At 39.3% G+C, this 23,004-nt stretch overlaps 2 protein-coding genes across 11 annotated transcripts; one reads left to right on the top strand and one right to left on the bottom strand.

Annotated features, from left to right (window-relative positions):
* Window positions 1-1,027: 1,027 nt before the first annotated feature.
* On the top strand, window positions 1,028-5,554 carry MEF7 (Tetratricopeptide repeat (TPR)-like superfamily protein). 10 transcript variants are annotated; one of them, XM_026801314.4, is made up of 4 exons: window positions 1,028-4,541; window positions 4,682-4,830; window positions 4,922-4,989; window positions 5,093-5,554. In XM_026801314.4, the coding sequence occupies exon 1, from the start codon at window positions 1,079-1,081 to the stop codon at window positions 4,298-4,300; it is 3,222 nt and encodes a 1,073-aa protein (XP_026657115.2). In that variant the 5' UTR covers window positions 1,028-1,078; the 3' UTR covers window positions 4,301-4,541; window positions 4,682-4,830; window positions 4,922-4,989; window positions 5,093-5,554. The 10 variants fall into 10 exon arrangements, with proteins under 10 accessions (XP_026657115.2, XP_008777767.2, XP_089783213.1 ...); XM_008779545.5 differs by having other exon boundaries at window positions 4,922-5,554; XM_089927087.1 differs by having other exon boundaries at window positions 1,028-4,830; window positions 4,971-4,989.
* An 11,982-nt stretch (window positions 5,555-17,536) lies between these two features.
* Window positions 17,537-22,794, bottom strand: LOC103697636 (light-harvesting complex-like protein OHP2, chloroplastic). The gene is made up of 2 exons (XM_008779542.6): window positions 22,294-22,794; window positions 17,537-17,864 (listed from the first exon to the last, which is right to left on the bottom strand). The coding sequence occupies exons 1-2, from the start codon at window positions 22,695-22,697 to the stop codon at window positions 17,750-17,752; spliced, it is 519 nt and encodes a 172-aa protein (XP_008777764.1). The 5' UTR covers window positions 22,698-22,794; the 3' UTR covers window positions 17,537-17,749.
* Window positions 22,795-23,004: the final 210 nt, after the last annotated feature.

Raw genomic sequence — 23,004 nt, 5'->3', positions numbered from 1 at the left:
TCCTTCTTTGGTACGAAACACACAAACCCTGTCCAACAGGAAGAGCTTGACCAACTCGAGCCAAAAAGAACATGAACTTTCAAATAGAGAAGGGGGAAATGTAAACGATGTGGCATGTTAAAATAATTTTTGAAGACCATGCAGCAAAGTTGGTCCATGCAAGGAAAAATGGGACAACTAAACATGGACTCGAGTAGACTTTTTCTAATCACATAGACTTTTTCTAGTATTCTTACAACATTGTATTATGAAGAGTGGTAGGTGTGGGGATGCAAACGTGTGGCAGAAGTAGGTTGGGTGTGCGTTGTTCAGGCTAAAAAGATTTTATTATTTATTTTTCAAGTGTGTTTTTTTTTTTCAGACTAAAAACGCTAGTGGATCACCCACCGTATAGATCTCAAAGTGCTCAGAACTCAACTATTCATCTGCATGCACAGATCAAGCAACTAATGGATGATCCAATGATGAATTTGCATAAAGGAAGATTAACCCTTCTTTCACACAAAACATAAACCCGATTTGGACCAATTTATCGTGTTGGGCCATCCGCCATCCATCGAGCGTCATGCTAGCATCAATTAGTGGGAAATGAAATGAAACTTGATGGGTTCTCTATGTTTAAGGTAGTCTCTAATGGTGTAACTTGAAGGGATTCCTCCCACGTTTGTATTCAAAATAGTTTCTCTCCTTATCAAAGTACAACATTGTATAGCAAATTGAAAATTGTATGAAAATCTAGCATTTTAGAAGAAATTCTCATTATTATTATTGAGGAGTAAGACTATACTAAAAAAAAAGAAAGAAATCTCACTAGGAAAAAATAAAGAAGAAATCCTTTTTGAGAGTCGAGAAGGTAAATACCAATTTCTCTATTACAAGGACCGATGTTTAAGCCAAGCAGGCCTAGATCCCGAAGCCGTGCTCTTGTTCCCTCCCCATATTTGGGGATTGGTCGATGCAAATGGGCCGGCTCATGGGCCAAGTCTTGCATTGCTCGGTTAGGTTTTTGGGCCCGTGAGCAGGGGCATAGCTTTAAAAAAAAAAAAAAAAAAAACCGCCACTCGCAGATCTCCGTATCATGAGTCGCCGCTTCCCGCTATTTGTTCCCACTAGATTCCACCTTCACACCTCTTCAAACTCGAATTTCTCCTCTTCTCCTCGTCTCCTTCCCAAAGAGCCAAGAATCGCTAAACCCCGACTCCCAATTCCGATTCCACTAGAGAAACTGTTAGCAGAGCACAGAAGATCTCGCGGCCAATCCCCCAACCTCGTTGCCCCGGAAATCTCATCTCAAGAATCCAATCGGGAGCTCGATTCCGCTTACGACGACGTCGTGTGCCGTTACAAGGGTTCTCGTAACCCTCACGATGCCGCAAGCCTCCACCTTGAGCTAATCAAGAAAGGGTTTGTAGGGGATTTGTTTTTGTCCAACAATCTGATCAACCTCTATGCTAAAGCAGGCAATCTGGCGTCCGCTCATCAGATATTCGATGATATGCGGGAAAAGAATGCGGTTTCTTGGACTTGCTTAATTGCTGGGCACACGCAGCATGGGCTTCCCGATGAGGCTTGCTGTATATTTTGGTCAATGATTTCAAATGGTTTTGAGCCCACTCAGTTCACCTTTGGAAGTGTTCTCCGAGCATGCCAGGATTGTGGTCCCGATCGCCTAAGTCTTGGAATCCAGATCCATGGGCTGGTTTCTAAAACCCAGTGCTCATTGGATATTGTGGTGTGCAATGCGCTGATATCCATGTATGGAAGTTGCTGTTTGAATTCTGCATTCTATGCTCAGCAAGTGTTTGATAGTGTACCAATCAAGAATTCCATAACTTGGAACTGCATCATTTCCGTGCACTCTCAAAAAGGGGATGCGATGGCTGCCTTTAAGCTCTTTTCAGATATGCAAATGGGAAGTTCTGGGTTTGATTCGAAACCGAATGAGTATACCTATGGCAGCTTGATATCTGTGACGTACTCTTCCTCATGTGGTGTGTGCCTTCTTGACCAAATGCTTGCAAGGGTGTCCAAGTCCGGGTGTTTGAGCAATCTCTATGTGGGTAGTGCTCTGGTTAGTGCATTTGCTAGATTTGGGTTGCTTGATAGAGCTAAAAAGATCTTCTTGCAAATGGATGAGAGGAATGCTGTATCTCTGAGTGGCTTGATGGTGGGACTCGTAAAGCAGAATCTTGGAGAAGAAGCAGTGGATGTTTTCAGAGAAACAAGGGATTTAGTTGTCATAGATCATGACTCTTTTGTGGTCCTGACGAGTGCACTTGCTGAGTTTCAAGTACCGGAAGAAGGGAGAAGAAAGGGGAGGGAGGTCCATGGACTTGTGATTAGATCTGGACTTATAGATTCTAAGGTTGCGATTGGGAATGGCTTACTTAACATGTATGCAAAATGTGGTGCCATTGATGAAGCTTGTAGAGTCTTCAAGCTCATGAGAATGAAAGATCGGGTCTCATGGAGTACGATGATCTCCGGTCTTGATCAGAATGGTTATTTTGAAGAGGCTCTGATGAGCTTCCAAATGATGCTATGTAATGGTATCATGCCATCGAATTATGCAATAATCAGTACTTTGAGTTCATGTGCAAGCTTGCGACTTTTTAGTGCAGGTGCGCAACTCCATTGTGATAGCATCAAACTTGGACTTGATTCGGATGTTTCTGTTTCAAATTCGCTTCTCGCCATGTATGGAGAATGCGGTTCTTTGACTGAGTGCTGGAGAGTTTTTAATTCTATGCCTGGCTATGATCAGATTTCATGGAATTCCATGATTGGGGCATTAGCCAGTTCTGAGGCATCTCTGCAGGAATCTATAGGGGTTTTCTTAGATATGATGCGAAATGGGTGGAAACCAAACAGAGTGACATTCGTGAATATTTTTGCTGTTTTATCTCCACTTTCTGTTCCTGAGTTAGGTAGGCAAGTTCATGCTCTAGTCCTGAAACATGGGATGTCAGAGGACAGCGCTGTGGAAAATGCCCTTCTATCTTGTTATGCTAAGTCTGGAGAGATCGATAACTGTGAGCGCCTCTTTTTTAAAATGTCTGATAGGAGGGATGATGTATCATGGAATTCTATGGTTGCAGGATATGTTCAAAATGGACTTCTGCAAAAGGCCATGGATTTTGTTTGGTTCATGATTCATAGTGGCCAGCAGATGGACTGCTTCACGCTGGCAACAGTTCTGAGTGCATGTGCCTCTGTAGCAGCATTAGAGCGCGGGTTGGAAATTCATGCCTTTGGAATTAGGTGTTATTTGGTATCTGATGTCGTAGTGGAGAGTGCACTTGTTGATATGTATTCCAAGTGTGGAAGAATAGACTATGCCTCGAGGGTCTTCAGGTTCATGAGTTTGAGAAATGAATTTTCTTGGAATTCAATGATTTCAGCTTATGCCCGACATGGGCTTGGTGAGAATGCTCTGGAGGTCTTTGAAGAAATGCAATGCGGGAATCAACGACCAGATCATGTCACCTATGTTGGGGTTTTATCTGCCTGTAGTCATGCTGGGTTAGTGGAGGAAGGTTTAAACTACTTCGAATCTATGAGTGACTATGGTTTAGTACCACGGATGGAGCACTATTCTTGTACGATCGATCTTTTGGGCCGAGCAGGTAAGCTTGATAAGGTGGAAGGGTTCATCAAAAAAATGCCAATGAGGCCTAGCGTGCTCATATGGAGGACAGTTTTAGTTGCTTGTCGTCGATCAAAAGATGATACAAAGACAGAGTTAGCAAAACTAGCATCAAAAATGCTTGTGGAATTAGAACCTCAAAATCCAGTTAATTATGTACTTACTTCGAATTTCTATGCCTCCAAAGGAAGATGGGAAGATGTAACAAGAACACGAGCTGCGATGCGAAGAACAACTGTAAAGAAAGAAGCTGGTTGCAGCTGGGTCACCTTAAGGGATGGAGTTCATGTTTTTGTAGCTGGAGACAGATCACACCCAAACACGGAAGAGATCTATGCCAAACTATGTGTTCTGAATCAAAAGATGAGAGATGCAGGTTATGTTCCTCAGACAGAGTTTGCTTTATATGACCTTGACATGGAGAACAAAGAAGAGTTGTTAAGCTATCATAGTGAGAAACTTGCTGTGGCATTTGTTCTTACCCGCTCTTCAGGAGCACCTATACGTATCATGAAGAACCTTCGGGTTTGTGGGGATTGCCATTCAGCATTTAGATATATTTCTAAGATTGTTGGACGACAGATAGTTCTACGTGATTCTAATAGATTCCATCATTTTGAGGATGGGAAATGTTCATGTGGGGATTACTGGTGACGGGGCCTACTATTTTCTTAAGTACAAGCTCCTAGGAATTCTTTTGCCGGGTCTTCCAAATAGATTTAAAAAGTAATGCGGATACACAGATTGAAAAACTGAGTTTTGAGGGTGCATTAAGCTGTTTGAGGAAATATTAAGCAGGTGCATCTGATTGGCGCAAGACCAAGAAAGAGAGTCTGTCTGGAATCAAAGAGTTGAATGTTAAGCAGCAGAAGATGGCTGATGGAAAATATTGCCAGTTAAGTACCCCATTAATATCCAATTAATTTTACCATGTTTTAAATATGGAACCGTCCTGTATAACATTGGCGATAGGTGAAATAATAAAAATTTGAAAATATCTTCTATATTCTTAAAAAAGACAGATTTCTTCAACAGGATTACAAAGACAGTGGTCAAGACAGCGAAACATGCTTAAAATAGAGGATGCAAACAGATAAATGCACAGCTGGAGATGCCAAATGCCAGCCTTCGTGCATGGATCAAATACCTTCAGTTCAGATAACATATTCAATTGAATGATTCTGGTAAACTTTCTGAATAATATGCATGTCATGTGATGGTTTATTATCCTGAGCTCAGGCTCATTTCAGCTGTGAAACAAATCATTTTATGCAGTAAGCAACAAATGATAATATGTGGCATTAATGTGGATGACCTCATGCAGAATTAACTCCGCCGAAAAGGTAGCAACCTGCAGTTATTCTAACTTCCTAGTTATAGGAGCAATGGTTGCAAGGTATAAATGATTTATATGTGAAATTTCTTCTCTTTGTGCTGTTGGGACAGTGCACGATTTTGCTGTTACGTTGCTAACAAATTACACACAGTTCATATGTCAGTCAACAGCAGGAGATCCTTTTCGTCAGTTTTGGAACTATACACTTGGATTGGAACTTCATCATTCTCTACTCAAGTTATGTAGTCAAATCTGCTATACCCACAGTATCTCCTTTCCCTGTACTTGGCCTAATCAATTTTCTGACTGGCATCTGCTGGGTGTTATTTTTCGGCCGAAATATGTATAAATTTTTCATGCTTGTGACAACAATGATGCCAACAACCAAGTTCTTCTCCATCAAGGTTAGCTCATTTGGGGAGCAACACTTGGAACAAACATGTTTTCATATATCTGTACTTAATTCAGATTGGATTAATTTTTCTTATGATTTGCTTTCTTGATTTCTGATATGTGGAAACAAGTTTGCTGGCACATTTTTATCCTTTATTGATTACGAATATTCGTCATCATCAGATGGTTGGAATTTTCTTTTTCAAACCGACTTACATCACAGCAGCTAGTTGTGCTAAAAGCCTGACATCTTAAGGTAGGACACGTGATCGACTATGTCTAGTATAACACATCACTGTGAGGGAGCTCATGCCTCTAGTTTCTTCACTGATATAGCTATTCACTTCTAACTGATTTATAGGCTATGAACAATGAAACAATGTGCACTTCAAACATCCAAAGTCACAATTACACTTCCCCCTTTCTTTTCAGCCTGTTTTTTAATATTGTAGCACCACATCATGCTTTTGATATTGTCAATTAGGGTTTCTTGTTTTTCATGTATCTTGTACTTGTATCCTTTTTCATGTTTAAGTCTGCATACAAGTTACGTATGCATGACTTCCATCTGTCGAATATCTTCTTTGGTTCCATATTCTGAAAGGTTACATTTCATATACTTGCAATTCTTTTCTCTCTTAAATTACTAATAACTGGATCGAGGACCAAGATTGGCAATTATGAAAATGTTTTATTGAGCTAAACTTTAGGAGAAAGAATAGCATCAGAGATCTAATAACGATCCAAAGTAAAACAGAAGACCTTTTACAGAGATAAATCAGATATAATTGGTAGATTACTTTGAGGCAGTTGTTAGAAATATAAAGGGTCATACTTTTATTTAGCATATAATAACAGTTATTCTTGAACGGGTTCACATAGGCAGCAGAGAACGTGTTTCACAGTGAGATGGACCCTGCATCTTCCATGATCCTGGATTCTCTCTGTTATATAGCAAGTTAAGAGAGTTGCTTAATTATGATCTTTGTAAGGCTAATAACATGGGAGGCCCATCTTTTTATCCTATAGCCGATGACTGAGCTGCTTCAATCATTCAAATTGAACAGAGTCCCTGATCTTGCGCAAAAATTATTCTTCTTAGCGGTAACTAGAATTGTAGCGAAACTAACCTTTATTTCTCAGTAATACTTAAGTTCACTGAAGCTGTAAATGGAATTGAAAAGTTGAATTATGTAGGGAGTTTTCACTTGTTGATCATCTAAACAAACGAGTGTTGCACAGTTTTATTTGGTGGCAGAGATGCCCATATACTGATATGTGATTTGAGCCGATTCATGCGAAAATGCATCAGGTTAAATGAAATTATGATGCAGCATTCCTTCCCACATGAAAATGTTTATTGCTTTAGTAGTACTTACAGCATTACTTTTTTGTTCCCATATAGGTGAACTGAAAGAGTAGATGCCCTACAAGCCAATCGCAATATGTATTGCGAAAGGTTTTTTCTTTTGATTTGTCCAAATCATGTACATGACATTTAAATATGAATAAAGGCGTTATGTTTTATCATATGCTGTTGATTATATTTATGATAAACTCCTTAGTTTAGGGCAATGGTTTTAAGACTATGATGAGATCATACTAGTGAGACTTAAAATCCTAAAATCCTAATCTTAAATATTCCCAGTCATTGGTACATTGAGTCGGGGATCAATGATTACCGGAAAGACTGGCATGTCTTATGTATGCTCGATGCAGAGGATGATTGATCTCACAATCATTTGTGTGGAGACACTAATACAAAGATGTGGGTGCTCATTAGAGGAATGAGTTCACTGAATTGACCTACAAAGAGAAATCTTATGAAGTCTTACTTACATGTCAAAAGATGATTCTCTTAGTGGGAGTTGTGCAACTGATCCTATGACCTGAGATCACCATGGTATCTTGTGCACATGAACCCATATTTTGGTTTACACTCATTCATGACAATAAGTTATGTACGAGGTCTTCTGGATATGGTGAATTGTGTACGAAGATTATGAGTAGGTCAACAAGGAATTAATCACTTCTAGTAAGAGAAGATAGCATCCTATTTATTCTAATCATATGATAATTCAGGAAACCTTTGATCAAAGTAGAATGAAAATTAGAAAGAGTTTCTAATGTTTCATTATTTGAATTATCATTAAAAGATTGAGAAAAATATGAATATGAAATTGAGTTTGACATATATTCATACTCATATGCATATTTGGGATGCAGTTTGATTAAAGGATTGAATTGCATGGTAACTTGCCACTGAAGGGTATTTTTGGTATTTCCACCAAATTCCATATTTTCCGGGTAGACATGACACGTTGCTAGACGTCAATCTTGTTTTATAGGTTTGATCAAATTAAAGAGTTAATTCGATCACCAATTAGAAAGGATTCTAATTGTTAAGTTCGGGTTCGCGCAGTTTGGACTTAAATCGATTAGAAGAGTTCTAATCAAGTTGGGTCAACTCGCACTCACACCTATTGCTGGCTAAGTATGGAACCCAATGGGTCACACACAAGAAAACTTATCAAGGGTCTAATTGGATTAGATCATGTTTGCTAGATAAACATCCTAGCAGGTGTTGCAAACCTTAGCTCCTAATTCGAATTGGATTCGAATCTGATTCGAATTGGATTCGAATCGGATTCTTAATTGATCTAATTTGATTAGATCATATTCTAATATGGGTTAGCCAAGAGTTGGCACCTAATTGGCTTGGTTTGAGTCTAATTGGATTAGATTTAATAAATCATTCAATCTAGACCGTTAGATCTTGATCTACCGTTGGATGAAGACATAATGGAGAGTTGGTTTAACCCAATTGGATTGGGTTAGAGGATGGCTACCATAATTGACCATTGGATCTTAATCCCACCATTGGATGAAGACATAATGGGTCAAGTGAATGGCGCCTTGCATTGGAGCCCTTGGATCATCATCATGAAAGATCAAGAGGTGAGGCGTGAGGGACATGTGATTAGCATGTGATGTTGACTTGGTCAAAATATGGCACCACATGAAAGGACATATCATTTGATACACCTCTTCACTTGATCTGCACCTCCTCTTATTTGATATGGCCCTTAGATGATGTCCTTTCATGAAAGGATGTGTGGATGGGATGCATCCCTTGGAGATGCATCCCTACACCTATTATAAATAGGCTAGCACTCCATGGGTTTCATCATTCCAATTCCACCCCACTCCTCTCTTCTTTCTTTCTTACATTAGTTTCTTTCTTTCTAGCATTGCTTCTAGTGTGTCCTAAGCCAAGACAAGGTGGTCTTCTTTAGGACAAAAGGATTAGAAGTGATTTTAGAAGGCTAAAGAAAAATAAAAAGGAAGGAAAGCAAGCCATTAGAGTTCTTTAGAAGAATTCTGCATTAAGGATCAAAAGTCTTTGGAGCTAAAGTCTTGATCAAGTTTTCGTGTGGATCACCATTGGAGGGCGGACACTTGGACGCCTCGTGGAGATTGTACACTTTGGATTAGCGTTTGAGGTATTCTACTAATTCTGCATTTATTTTATATCATTTGATTGTAATCATTAAGGTGATCTAGGCTTAAAAGGGTTTCATGCATAGGGACTTTATTAAGAAATTTTTAAAATCCCTAGCTTCCGCTGCGCATTATAACATGCTAAAACCCTTCAAGTGGTATCAGAGCCATCCTTAATTGGTTCAATCAAATAATTATGTATGATGTATGATTATTAATTTACTATGAGATAGTAATGTCATATGCTTAGAGAAATGCTGAAATGTATGATTAATATATGATATGTTATGTAATAAAATATCATGATATGAAATTTTTCATATGAAAATATGTTGAAGCATGTTAATTAATTGCTTATGATTTATACATGCTATGAGATAGCCATGATGCATAATAGTTTATTTTAGACATGTTAAATGTATGTTACAATTAAAGAATGTGCTAGAGACTAGTAAGCCCTCAATAAAAATTATATTAAGTCATAGTGTTGAAAAACTTTGAGCTAACCCATTTTAGAACAATTAATCTAATTGGTGTCTAAGGAAAGCACTAAAGGTGGTTACTTAATTAGGACCTTACTCTCTGAGTAAGGGGAGCCTCCCACCTGCTTACCTGGCCAATTGTTTGATTGCCTATTATGGATAAGCTTAATATTGATATAACACTATTGATAGCCTTCCTTCATGCCTCGATATTATTATGTCAAGATCCATGCTAGTTTGTTGTGCTAACACAAGACTTGCAATGGGGACTGATGTTATACTGTCTTGGTGCATTAAGATGCTTATGGCATATTTTAATATATTGCCTTGTTGTGCAACCACAAGGGCAATATTATTCGAATATGACTATATGGAAATGAAGGGTTTGACTTAACTAAAATATTATTGTTTGTTGTGCTAACACAAGGCAATAAGTATTTTAAGAGGACAAGATAAAGTTGAGAATTGCATGAGATGCAATTGGAAAGAGTTTCCTACCTTTGAACTCATAAGAGTTTGTTGTGTAAACACAAGGCTTTTTATGATGAATTAGGATCTCAACCCTACTAAGAAAAATTATATTTTCACGTTTATCATAGGAGAGGGCTATGATATTCGATAAAAATAGTAGGAGACAAATTAGATTAAAGTCCTTATCTAGTTGCAAACATGTCATCATGATTGGTCTGCTTATATTAGTTTTGTTTTGCATATGTAGAATTATTAAATGGTTTCTTCACTTTCACTAAGAGGCATCTTAGATGCCAACAAGTTGACCGGACCAAACTATGTGGACTGGTTGAGGAATTTAAAGATAGTACTCACTCAGGAGAAAATTTCCTATATACTTGAAACCCCTGATCTTGGAGATCTAGGGGATGATGCTACAGAAGAGGAGGTTGCCACACATAAGATGTGGAAAAATGACAGTGTGACTGTCAAATGTATCATACTTGCCTCTATGAACAATGAATTACAGAGGCAACATGAAGGCATGGATACTCAATCCATACTTCTCAATTTAAAAGAGTTGTATGGAGAACAAAGCAGGACTGCTAGGTATGAGATATCTAAGCAGTTGTTCCGTGCTAGAATGAATGAAGGAACTCCAGTGCAAAACCATGTTCTTATGGTTATAGACTTGATCACCAGATTAAGTCAATTAGGTTTTGCTATGGATAGTGAGCTCAGTCAGGATTTGATCCTGCAATCACTGCCTGATTCATTCTCTCAGTTTGTTGTGAACTTTCACATGAACAAGCTGAACACCTCCCTGCCCGAGCTGTTAAATATGCTCAAAACAGCTGAAGGGCATATTAAGAAGGATAAAGGTCCACTCCTTCTTATAAATAGCACCTCTATGAGGAAATCGGGAAATAAGGGTTCTAAGAAACGATTGAACCCCAAGAGTAGCATCAAAAAGAAAAAAGGAAAGAAAAACTCCGGATCAAGTACCTGTTTTCATTGCGGCAAAGCTGGCCACTGGAAAAGGAATTGCAAGAGTTTTCTTGCAAGTATGAAGACCGATGCAAGAGTTGCATCAAAAGGTATGTTTATGTTACATGCCAACTTGTCATTAAGTTCTTCAAATTCAAATTCATGGGTATTGGATACCGGCTGTGGTTTTCACATTTGCAAATCTTTGCATGGACTACAGAAAATTAAAATTTTGAAGAAAGGTGACTTCGAGCTGTATGGCGCTGGAGGAGAGTCCATCCAGGCTGAAGCTGTTGGAACCTACAACTTGGAATTGCCTTCGGGAAAGCTCCTACAATTAGAAGATTGTTATTATATGCCCAAAATTATTAGAAATGTAATTTCCATTCCTTTGTTGTTAAAGAAAGGTTTTGAAATTAATGGAAAGGGCAATGGTTGCTCTATTTATTTTTCTAATAAGCATCTTTGCAATGGCATTATGGAAAATGGTCTTCTAGTTTTATTAATTAATGACAATGTCTTTCATATTAATAAAAGCAATAAAAGAAAGAGAGAGGAAGTGAATAATACCCTCCTTTGGCATTGCCGACTTGGTCACATAAGTGAATCAAGAATTAACAAGTTATACAAAGAAGAGTTCTTTGATCCTTATGATTATGAATCATTAGGAACTTGTGAATCTTGTCTTATGGGAAAAATGACCAAGTCTCCATTCACTGGACATGGAGAAAGGGCAAGTGAGTTATTAGGACTTATACATACAGATGTATGTGGTCCTATGACAACTCCAGCTAGAGGTGGATACTCTTACTTCATCACATTCACTGATGATTTATCAAGGTTCGGATTTGTGTATCTTATGAAACATAAATACGAAGCCTTTGATAAGTTTAAAGAGTATCAAAGTATGGTTGAAAAACAAACCGGAAAGTGTATTAAAATCCTTCGATCTGATCGAGGAGGTGAATACCTTTCTAGTGAATTTTTAAATCATCTTAAAGAAAAGGGCATTCTCTCTGAATGGACACCTCCGTATACGCCACAACTAAATGGTGTAGCTGAACGGAGGAATCGTACTCTATTAGATATGGTAAGATCCATGATGTGCTTTACAGATCTTCCTATTTCCTTCTGGGGTTATGCCTTAGAAACTGCTACATATGTGCTAAACAGGATACCTTCAAAATCTGTATCTAGTACTCCATATGAGATATGGAGAGGTAGAAAGCCCAATCTTAAATATTTTAAAATATGGGGCTGCCAAGCATATGTCAAAAGAAATTTTGGACATAAGCTAAGTGCTAGATCAGATAAATGTACATTTATAGGTTATTCCAAAGAAAGTATTGGATATCTCTTCTATCACCCTACTGAACAAAAGGTATTTGTTAGTAGGCATGCCACTTTCTTAGAAAAAGAGTTTATCTTAGAAAAGGGCAGTGAAAGAAGAATTGAACTTAATGAAGTTCAAGACCTACAAATAGAAACACAAGAAATTCTTCAACCAAATGTACCCATTGATGAAGTACAACCACAACACACATCTCCTCTCCAAAGGTCAGATAGAGTGCGAAATGCACCTAAGAGGTATGGGTTTATCATTGAGAATGATGAAGCCCACATCATCGAAAATGATGATCCTCTGACCTATTCGGAAGCTATCATGAGTAATAACTCTAACAAATGGTTAGAAGCTATGAAATCCGAAATAGACTCTATGTATACCAACCAAGTATGGACTTTGGTTGATGCACCAGAAGGTGTTAACCCTATAGGTTGCAAATGGGTCTATAAGAAGAAGATTGGAGCAGATGGCCAAGTAGAAACCTACAAGGCTAGATTGGTGGCAAAAGGTTTCAGGCAAAAGCAAGGAATTGACTATGATGAAACTTTTTCACCAGTTGCCATGCTTAAATCTATTCGGATTTTGCTTGCAATAGCTGCATACTATGATTATGAAATTTGGCAGATGGATGTCAAAACCGCCTTCCTTAATGGTTATCTTGAGGAAGAGGTTTACATGACACAGCCAGAAGGATTTGTCTCAAGTGGGAGAGCAAATCAAGTATGCAAGCTTAAGAGATCCATTTATGGATTAAAGCAAGCATCGAGGAGTTGGAACATCCGTTTTGATACAACAGTCAAAGAGTTTGGTTTTATCAAAAATGTGGATGAACCATGTGTGTACAAGAAGACTAGTGGGAGTGCTGTTGTCTTCTTAATATTGTATGTAGATGACATACTAATCATTGGAAATGATATTCCAATGTTACAATCGGTCAAGACTTGGCTATCAAAAAGCTTTTCCATGAAAGACTTGGGAGAAGCATCCTATATACTTGGTATAAAGATCTATAGGGATAGATCTAAAAGGATGCTAGGCTTGTCCCAGTCTAAGTACATAGATCGTGTGCTAAAAAGATTCAGCATGGAAGGAAGTAAAAGAGGTTACTTACCTATGAGTCATGGCATACGTCTCTCTAAGAAGATGTCTCCTAAGACATCTGAAGAGAGGAATAGAATGAATTCTATTCCCTATGCTTCGGCAGTAGGATCAATTATGTATGCTATGCTATGTACTAGGCCTGATGTTGCTTATGCCTTAGGCATAACAAGCAGATTCCAGGCTGATCCAGGAGAAAATCATTGGATAGCTGTGAAAAATATTCTTAAGTACTTAAGAAGGACTAAAGATATTTTTCTAGTTTATGGAGGATCTGAGTTGAAACTAGAAGGATTTTCTGATTCTAGTTTTCAATCAGATCCAGATGATAGCAAGTCCACTTCAGGGTATGTCTTTACCCTAAATGGTGGTGCAGTGAGCTGGAAGAGTTCCAAGCAGCAAACTGTAGCTGACTCAACTACTGAGGCAGAATACATCGCTGTAAGTGAAGCCGCTAAGGAAGCTGTCTGGATGAAGAAGTTCATCGCTGAGTTGGGAGTAGTTCCTGAGATTGCTGGACCAGTTTCAGTTTATTGTGACAACACTGGAGCTGTTGCTCAAGCAAAGGAACCAAGATCTCATCACAAATCCAAGCACATTCTAAGACGCTTCCACCTCGTTCGAGAGATCGTCGAGAGACAAGACATAGTCATTGAACGAGTAGACACAAAGAACAACTTAGCAGACCCGTTCACTAAAGCTCTACCACAACAGCAGTTCGATCGCCACCTCGATTGTATGGGGATAAAATATAAGAGCGATTGGCTTTAGTGCAAGTGGGAGATTGAAAGAGTAGATGCCCTACAAGCCAATCGCAATATGTATTGCGAAAGGTTTTTTCTTTTGATTTGTCCAAATCATGTACATGACATTTAAATATGAATAAAGGCGTTATGTTTTATCATATGCTGTTGATTATATTTATGATAAACTCCTTAGTTTAGGGCAATGGTTTTAAGACTATGATGAGATCATACTAGTGAGACTTAAAATCCTAAAATCCTAATCTTAAATATTCCCAGTCATTGGTACATTGAGTCGGGGATCAATGATTACCGGAAAGACTGGCATGTCTTATGTATGCTCGATGCAGAGGATGATTGATCTCACAATCATTTGTGTGGAGACACTAATACAAAGATGTGGGTGCTCATTAGAGGAATGAGTTCACTGAATTGACCTACAAAGAGAAATCTTATGAAGTCTTACTTACATGTCAAAAGATGATTCTCTTAGTGGGAGTTGTGCAACTGATCCTATGACCTGAGATCACCATGGTATCTTGTGCACATGAACCCATATTTTGGTTTACACTCATTCATGACAATAAGTTATGTACGAGGTCTTCTGGATATGGTGAATTGTGTACGAAGATTATGAGTAGGTCAACAAGGAATTAATCACTTCTAGTAAGAGAAGATAGCATCCTATTTATTCTAATCATATGATAATTCAGGAAACCTTTGATCAAAGTAGAATGAAAATTAGAAAGAGTTTCTAATGTTTCATTATTTGAATTATCATTAAAAGATTGAGAAAAATATGAATATGAAATTGAGTTTGACATATATTCATACTCATATGCATATTTGGGATGCAGTTTGATTAAAGGATTGAATTGCATGGTAACTTGCCACTGAAGGGTATTTTTGGTATTTCCACCAAATTCCATATTTTCCGGGTAGACATGACACGTTGCTAGACGTCAATCTTGTTTTATAGGTTTGATCAAATTAAAGAGTTAATTCGATCACCAATTAGAAAGGATTCTAATTGTTAAGTTCGGGTTCGCGCAGTTTGGACTTAAATCGATTAGAAGAGTTCTAATCAAGTTGGGTCAACTCGCACTCACACCTATTGCTGGCTAAGTATGGAACCCAATGGGTCACACACAAGAAAACTTATCAAGGGTCTAATTGGATTAGATCATGTTTGCTAGATAAACATCCTAGCAGGTGTTGCAAACCTTAGCTCCTAATTCGAATTGGATTCGAATCTGATTCGAATTGGATTCGAATCGGATTCTTAATTGATCTAATTTGATTAGATCATATTCTAATATGGGTTAGCCAAGAGTTGGCACCTAATTGGCTTGGTTTGAGTCTAATTGGATTAGATTTAATAAATCATTCAATCTAGACCGTTAGATCTTGATCTACCGTTGGATGAAGACATAATGGAGAGTTGGTTTAACCCAATTGGATTGGGTTAGAGGATGGCTACCATAATTGACCATTGGATCTTAATCCCACCATTGGATGAAGACATAATGGGTCAAGTGAATGGCGCCTTGCATTGGAGCCCTTGGATCATCATCATGAAAGATCAAGAGGTGAGGCGTGAGGGACATGTGATTAGCATGTGATGTTGACTTGGTCAAAATATGGCACCACATGAAAGGACATATCATTTGATACACCTCTTCACTTGATCTGCACCTCCTCTTATTTGATATGGCCCTTAGATGATGTCCTTTCATGAAAGGATGTGTGGATGGGATGCATCCCTTGGAGATGCATCCCTACACCTATTATAAATAGGCTAGCACTCCATGGGTTTCATCATTCCAATTCCACCCCACTCCTCTCTTCTTTCTTTCTTACATTAGTTTCTTTCTTTCTAGCATTGCTTCTAGTGTGTCCTAAGCCAAGACAAGGTGGTCTTCTTTAGGACAAAAGGATTAGAAGTGATTTTAGAAGGCTAAAGAAAAATAAAAAGGAAGGAAAGCAAGCCATTAGAGTTCTTTAGAAGAATTCTGCATTAAGGATCAAAAGTCTTTGGAGCTAAAGTCTTGATCAAGTTTTCGTGTGGATCACCATTGGAGGGCGGACACTTGGACGCCTCGTGGAGATTGTACACTTTGGATTAGCGTTTGAGGTATTCTACTAATTCTGCATTTATTTTATATCATTTGATTGTAATCATTAAGGTGATCTAGGCTTAAAAGGGTTTCATGCATAGGGACTTTATTAAGAAATTTTTAAAATCCCTAGCTTCCGCTGCGCATTATAACATGCTAAAACCCTTCATGAACCCCATTTATTATATCCATGTTCATTTCTGAAACCTGAGGCTAGTTAGATGGAACGTTCTGCAACAATCCTTGAATCCAACACAAGAAGTTCTATCACTTTAATAGAGTTTGTACCATCACTTTTGGTTGCTATATAGATGAACCCCCTTTAAAATCTCTACTTCGGTTCTAAAATCTAATAAAAATGAAGAGTTAACAAATTTGTTGAAATTGAAGGAACGTGGATTTTTTACCCAGCCTTAGCTTGTTGTCTAGGGCTATATGCCCTGCCCTCCAGCCAATGATATTATGACAAAGGAAGATGCATCCACTTGGTAGAAAAATCGCTTCAGGTAAAAGTCTATAGCAGGAAATAAGGATTGGTGCTCTGGAACCCAAGTAACACACAAAATTCTGGGGCAACCAAAAGGTTCTGCAGTTTATGGAGTTCCTACTCCAAAGGAAACAATAGAGCAGCTAAGAAAGATTGCTGCTCTTACATCCAGGTAAAGTGCATCAACCAGGCGGTGGTAGATTTTTTTTTGCAAGTTCATCTTCATTACGATCTCCTCTCGATGAAACAAACACATTTCAGCGTACCATCTTCATTTAACATTTCTTTTGGTTGAAATACACAGAGATATTCATCACAATCATCAACAGTTCAATCTCCTCTGGATAAAACGTCGAGACCAACAATACTAAAGCAAGATCATCACCATATGCTTTACTAAAGCATATATGCACAGCACTGGACATGCTTCTTAGAAAGCACTTCACAGTTTATTTCTTCTGTCAGAGTTTCAGTTCATCATCATTATCTAAAATACTGGGAAAAAAGAAAGAGGACAAAGCAGACCCTGCCATGTTTGGGGGCTCTGTTATCGGCGATATGGACTCCATTCCACCTGTCTGAAAAATTTTGCATACAATTTTAACATAAAAAGTTTTCTCAGGAACCTCTTTGGTACAATGGTCTTTGCTATCTAGTAACGTGACAAAATTATAAGTATAAGGCTGCCCTTTTTTCTTGGCATCATGCTCAGGAAAGTACAGCTTCAACATCCTTACCTTTGTATTCCAATCCACGATGTGATCTTTGCTTTTCAATGAAGGCAATAGATAGTTTTCAATGCCAACAGATCTAATGAAACAGGAAACTATCTGATAATAATTTATTAAGGCCATGTGATCTTAGTGAAAGGGTATTTCTAACTTTCCCGTGACAAATGCAGGTATAAAAACCTTCAATTTTGTAAATTTAGATGCAGTTAAAAAGCTAATAGATACAAACAAGATTTCTTTGCATGAACAAAAGAAAGAGTAATGTAACTTTATGTTCTTATAATTCAACTGAACAGCGAAAATGCAATAATATGGTAGCCTAGGCAATTCATTTGACAGGGATTTCACCGAATCAATCAGATTCAAAATGATCAAGGAAGCCAGATTGAATTGGACTGATTCAACTTGTGCATAATCTGATGTTGAATAAGTACTATTCCAAGTCCACAATCCCAAAATTGGAGAGAAGGATCTTTAGCTGTTGAACAAAATCTGAGCCTGTCGCATACTCTGTTAGCAACCCAACTGCAAACCCAAACATCGCCCACCTGTGCAATCATCAAACAGATATTCAAATATGCAAATCTCTCTCCTTGTTAGAATTCAGAGAAGAATATCGACGCAGTCCAACAACCAATTAAGAACTTTGCATGACGATATTTAGCATCTTCTTCTTTTCCTTTGTAATTGTAGTCATTGGGCTTGCATTGAACAACAAAATTATAAGCCTTAAAGGCCAAGTTCAGATAAAAGACACCAAATGGCTGTATAGACTCACCATACCATCAACAATTACGTAGGTCCAAATAAATATTTTAAAAGCAAAAGTTTTCCCATCTAATCATTAATAAATTGCTGCAAGCTCAGATTAAGTATAGATAAGTAATCAAATATGTATTTACGTTAAAAAAAAAAAAGGAAAGCAAAGCAAACCTACTTTCAAGTTTCTATCACCATAAAATCTCAGTTTCTTTATGTAAGAGGGAGTGGGCGCTTCCCCCTCGTATTCTGAACAGGGGAAGACGGAACGTAAGAGAGGAGAGGGAGCGTCGGGCACCCCCTCCTCTTCCTCGGCTTCCGCAGAACAGGGGAGAGGAGAGGGAGCGTCAGGCTCCCTTCTCCTCGCCTTCCTCTAACAGGGAAGAGGGAACGCCAAAGGGCGTTCCCCCCCTGCTGTTGCTCCGAAGAGAGGGAGAGGAAGCGCCGGGCGCTCCCCTCCCTTGAAAACAGAGGAGAAAGGGGAGATGGAGCGATCAGCGCTCTCCCCCTCTCTTCCTCTGCTTCGTGGACCAAGGGAAGAAGGAGAGGAAGCGCTTCTAGGAGAGGGAGCACCCTCTGTGGGTGCTCCCCCTAGCTCATGGAGGGGCCTATAAAAGGCTCCCTCCTCCTCCCTAGCAAGAGCACACAAAAAAATACGAGCCTTTTCTCCCTAGCTGTTAGACCCCTTGGTGATCAGCATCAAGAAGAAGAAATCTCCCTAATCTCTTAGGGAGATTTTTCTTCTTTTTTGTGTTCTCTCTGTTTAAGCATTCAGGTTGTGGAAACTGTGGACGTTGCTCTCGAAGTGCATTTCATCACCGAGTCACCGAGTGGATACTTTGGTAGATCAAGCTGTGGAGATTCAAAATTTGGAACATGCGAAACAACCTTGAAAGATTAAATTTCTGGACTTGCAAGGTATGCAAATTTCTGGACTTGCAAGGTATGCAAATTTCTGCTGCAATATTTATATACATACCTGATATTAATTTATTATTATATTTCTAACATTGGTAACAGAGTAATGTGATGATTAATGTTAAAAATATTTATTTGCATAGAAAATGATTTCATTATCAATTTCTAATATTGGTATCAGTGATTGATACTAATATTTTCTTATTTTCTAACATTGGTATCAAAGCCATTTCAAGTTGTTTTCGTGTTGTAAACTTTTGCTGTAGGAAATATTAGAGATAGCACAATAAGGAAGGCTACTGCTAGTACCTTGTGCGATTTGACCCAACTGATTTGCTGTAGGGAATATTAGGTAGTACAATAAGGGAGACTCCTGGTAGTTTCTTGTGCTATTCGACCCAACACAGTGATTCAAGAAACTAGTATTGATTTAGAGGAGAGCCAGTCTGGTAGCCCTAGTAAGAACTGTTGCTTTGAGTAACTGGTCCAAAAGGCTGTGATGGCCCCAGTAAAAACTATTACTTTCAGTAACTGGCCCAAAAGGCTACTAGGACCTAGGATGAAGGTAGTCCTATTAATGGCCCCAGTAAGAACTGTTACTTTCAGTGGCTGGCCCAAAATGGCCCCAGTAACAACTGTCGCTGTTAGTTCTGGCCCAACAGGCAGGCCATTGATGGTAAATTCTCGATAGGGACATCTATTTTAGAAAGTGGGAGTATGGTAGAGTTGAAAATTTTATTTTTCCTTCCATACATTATTTTGTGCAAAAATTAGGTTATTGTATTAATGATTGAACATTGTGGCGCTGGAAATGATTATGAAGCTTAACGATTTTTCGATCTAGCGATGTGTCAAAATTATTTTACTTTACCTAGATGGACGCGGCAAAATATTTAGACATGTGTGTAATATCCCATTATGTGCAAAAAATTTTTAAGTGCAATGGCTTCGAAATCTATTATTACTGATCTGAATAAGGGAGAGAAGTTGAACGGGGATAATTATGATATATGGAATCCCACATCGGTTATTCGCTAGGTAAATCTTAGGTACTTATACAGGATCAAGGAACCCAAACAATACCTTCCGGCTAGCCATTTTGGGTGAGGTTCTGGATTGTTACAAATGGTATCAGAGTGGACTCGACTCATAACTTATGTGGACTAAGGGACACTGCAGCACGGATCCATTGGGGTTGACTATAGACTGATCGTGGTGTTTGTGATTAGATTTGAATAGATTTGAATCCTTAGCCTGACGAGGACGTCAGGGCTTGAACGGGGGGAGTATGTGAGGACTCGTGCGAACGTGTGTTTAATCTCATATCGGTTATTCGCTGGATAGATCTTGAATACTTATATAGGATCAAGAAACCCAAACAATACCTTCCGGCTAGCCATTTTGGGTGAGGTCCTGGGTTGTTACAAATCCAGTATGTCTTTGATGAACAAGAGGTCTTGGAAATATTGACAAATTCGTTACCTAAGCCCGAAATAGGAAATACCGAACAGCACAAGAGAGACCTAGATACCTATGAGAAGTAGCTCAAGAAAGATCGTCGTGCACGCTTTACAATGTTAAGCAGCATGGTCAAGATCTGATTGGTGAGTTTGAAGAGTATCTCATGACTCAGGCAATGTGGAACGCATTGAAGATAAAGTTTGGTGGAACTTCTGCTACCAGACTGCGTGGATTAACCATGAAGTTTGACTCGTATAAGATGCGCTATGGTCATTCGATGAAGCAACATCTTCGAGTTATGTCTTCAATGATCCGCGAGCTCAAAACAGCTGGAAACAATCTCACTGACGAGCGGCAGGTTCAAGCGGTGATTCGTTCACTGCCGAGTTCTTGGGAGACAATGAGCCAAAACATGACGCACAATAAGAACATCAAGACTTTTGATAATGTGGCACGTCATTTGGAACTAAAAGTTAAGCGCTTAGAGGCTATTAGGCCCAACAGTTCCGTGTATGTGGCTGAGTCAAGTTCGTGTAGGGCATTTACGCCAAAGCGCAGGAACTTTGACCCCTGCCAAAGGACAGTTAGTGGATCAGCTACTAAGAAAGCTATGACCATCAAGCGCAAGAGAGGTAAACTCGCTGGAAGGAAGGATAAGTTCAAGATGTTCTGCTACAATTGCAGAAAGGAAAGGCCACTTTACTCGTGAGTGCACTAAGCCAAATAAGGTATCCCCAAACTACCCTTATTGTGTTTATGTAACAAGTTATGCTATGGTTGCTAACTCCTTTCCTATGTGAACTATAGACTCAGCAGCAACTGAGCATATAGCGCGAGACAGAGTCGAATACGTGGAATACCATCGATTACCTGCCAGAAGCAAAGACATCAAGGGAGAGGGAGCGCCCTCAGTGGGCGCTTCCCCCTCATCTTCCCGAACAGGGGGAGATGGAACGAAAGAGAGGAGAGGGGCTCCCTTCCCCTCGCCTTCCTCTAACAGGGAAGAGGGAACACCCGAACAGAGGGAGAGGAAAAGGGGGAGCGCCCGGCGCTACCCTCCCTTGAAAACAGAGGAGAAAGGGGAGATGGAGCGATCAGCGCTCTCCCTCTCTATTCCTCTCCTTCATTATGAGGGTAGGAGAGGGAGCACCCTCTGTGGGCGCTCCCCCTACCTCATGGAGGGGCCTATAAAAGGCTCCCTCCTCCTCCCTAGCAAGAGCGCACAAAAAAATACAAGCCTTTTCTCCCTAGCTGTTAGACCCCTTGGTGATCAGCATCAAAAAGAAGAAATATCTTAGGGAGATTTTTCTTCTTAGTTGTGTTCTCTCTGTTAAAGCATTCAGGTTGTGGAAACTATGGACGTTGCTCTCGAAGTATGTTCCATCACCGAGTAGATACTTTGGTAGATCAAGCTGTGGAGATTCAAAATTTGGAACACATGAAACAACCTTGAAAGATCAAATTTCTGAACTTGGAAGGTATGCAAATTTCCGCTGCAATATTTATATGCATACCTGATGTTGATTTATTATTATATTTCTAACATTGGTATGACGATTAATGTTAGAAATATTTATTTGCGTAGAAAATGATTCCATTATCAATTTCTAATATTGGTATCAGAGCATGATTAATACCAATATTTTCTAACACTTTAAATAAAAAGAAAAACAGAGGGGAAAAAAAGATAGGCGAACATCCCATAACCTGCCATCAGATCCCAGTGTTCTGACAGAATAGAAAGCACAAAAAAGAACTCAAAAGCAAACACTCTTAAGTCATAAAAAGTAGTCCTTTTTCTATGCAATTCATTTGGTTTCAAATCAAGCACCCAATTACCTGCCATTTATGATCTCATTTTTGCCCATGAAGCCAAAGAAAGGGCCCTGAACTGCCTCCTCCAGCTTCTTCTGCTTAAAATACTCCTGCAGCTCCTTGGCCACCTTCCTCTGGTACTCTAGAGTCACCACCTCCTTCGTCGGCACTGCCGCTTCCGCCGGCTTGGGAGGAGACTGAGATGGGGTGGCTGGTTTCATGGAAGGAGTAGGAGAGAGGGATGGAGGAGCAGAAAGAGAGGGCGGAGGAGGAGGAGAACGGGATAGAGAAGGAGCTGCAGGTCTCCTCATAGGGCCCTCACCATTAGAGCTCCTAATAATGGTGGATGGTTTAAAAGAGAACCTACATGGATGAGGAGGACGAGAGATTTTGATCTTTATGGAAGGGATGGAAGGAGCTACAGACATGTCTTCTTCCTCTGGTTCTTCTCCGTTTCTTCTTCTGGCTTCTCTTTAGGAAGAAGAGTGGTGGAAAAAAGAAAAAGAAAAGAAAAGAACAGGGCTTAAATCCGGTAGGTGTGGATAAGATACGACCAAGTTTTCCACGGAGAGCGCTGGGAATTGGGTTAAAATGTCCGGTTCAGGACTGCTGACTGCTTTGCTATTTAGTTTTAACTCAACCCCCTGCATTAAAAAGGACAAAAAATGATGCGAACGCAGGTTCCGGACCAGACTAACCCGTAATCCAACCTCCAGTTCCAGCCCTTGTAGCCCA

Source organism: Phoenix dactylifera, chromosome 1, assembly GCF_051530095.1.
Source record: "Phoenix dactylifera cultivar Ajwa chromosome 1, Ajwa_hap1_PhDact_Kaust_v1.1, whole genome shotgun sequence".
In the NCBI taxonomy this organism is placed as follows: Eukaryota; Viridiplantae; Streptophyta; class Magnoliopsida; order Arecales; family Arecaceae; genus Phoenix; species Phoenix dactylifera.
The sequence above is the reverse complement of the archived record's forward strand: the minus strand, read 5'-3'. Positions and strand labels throughout refer to the sequence as shown.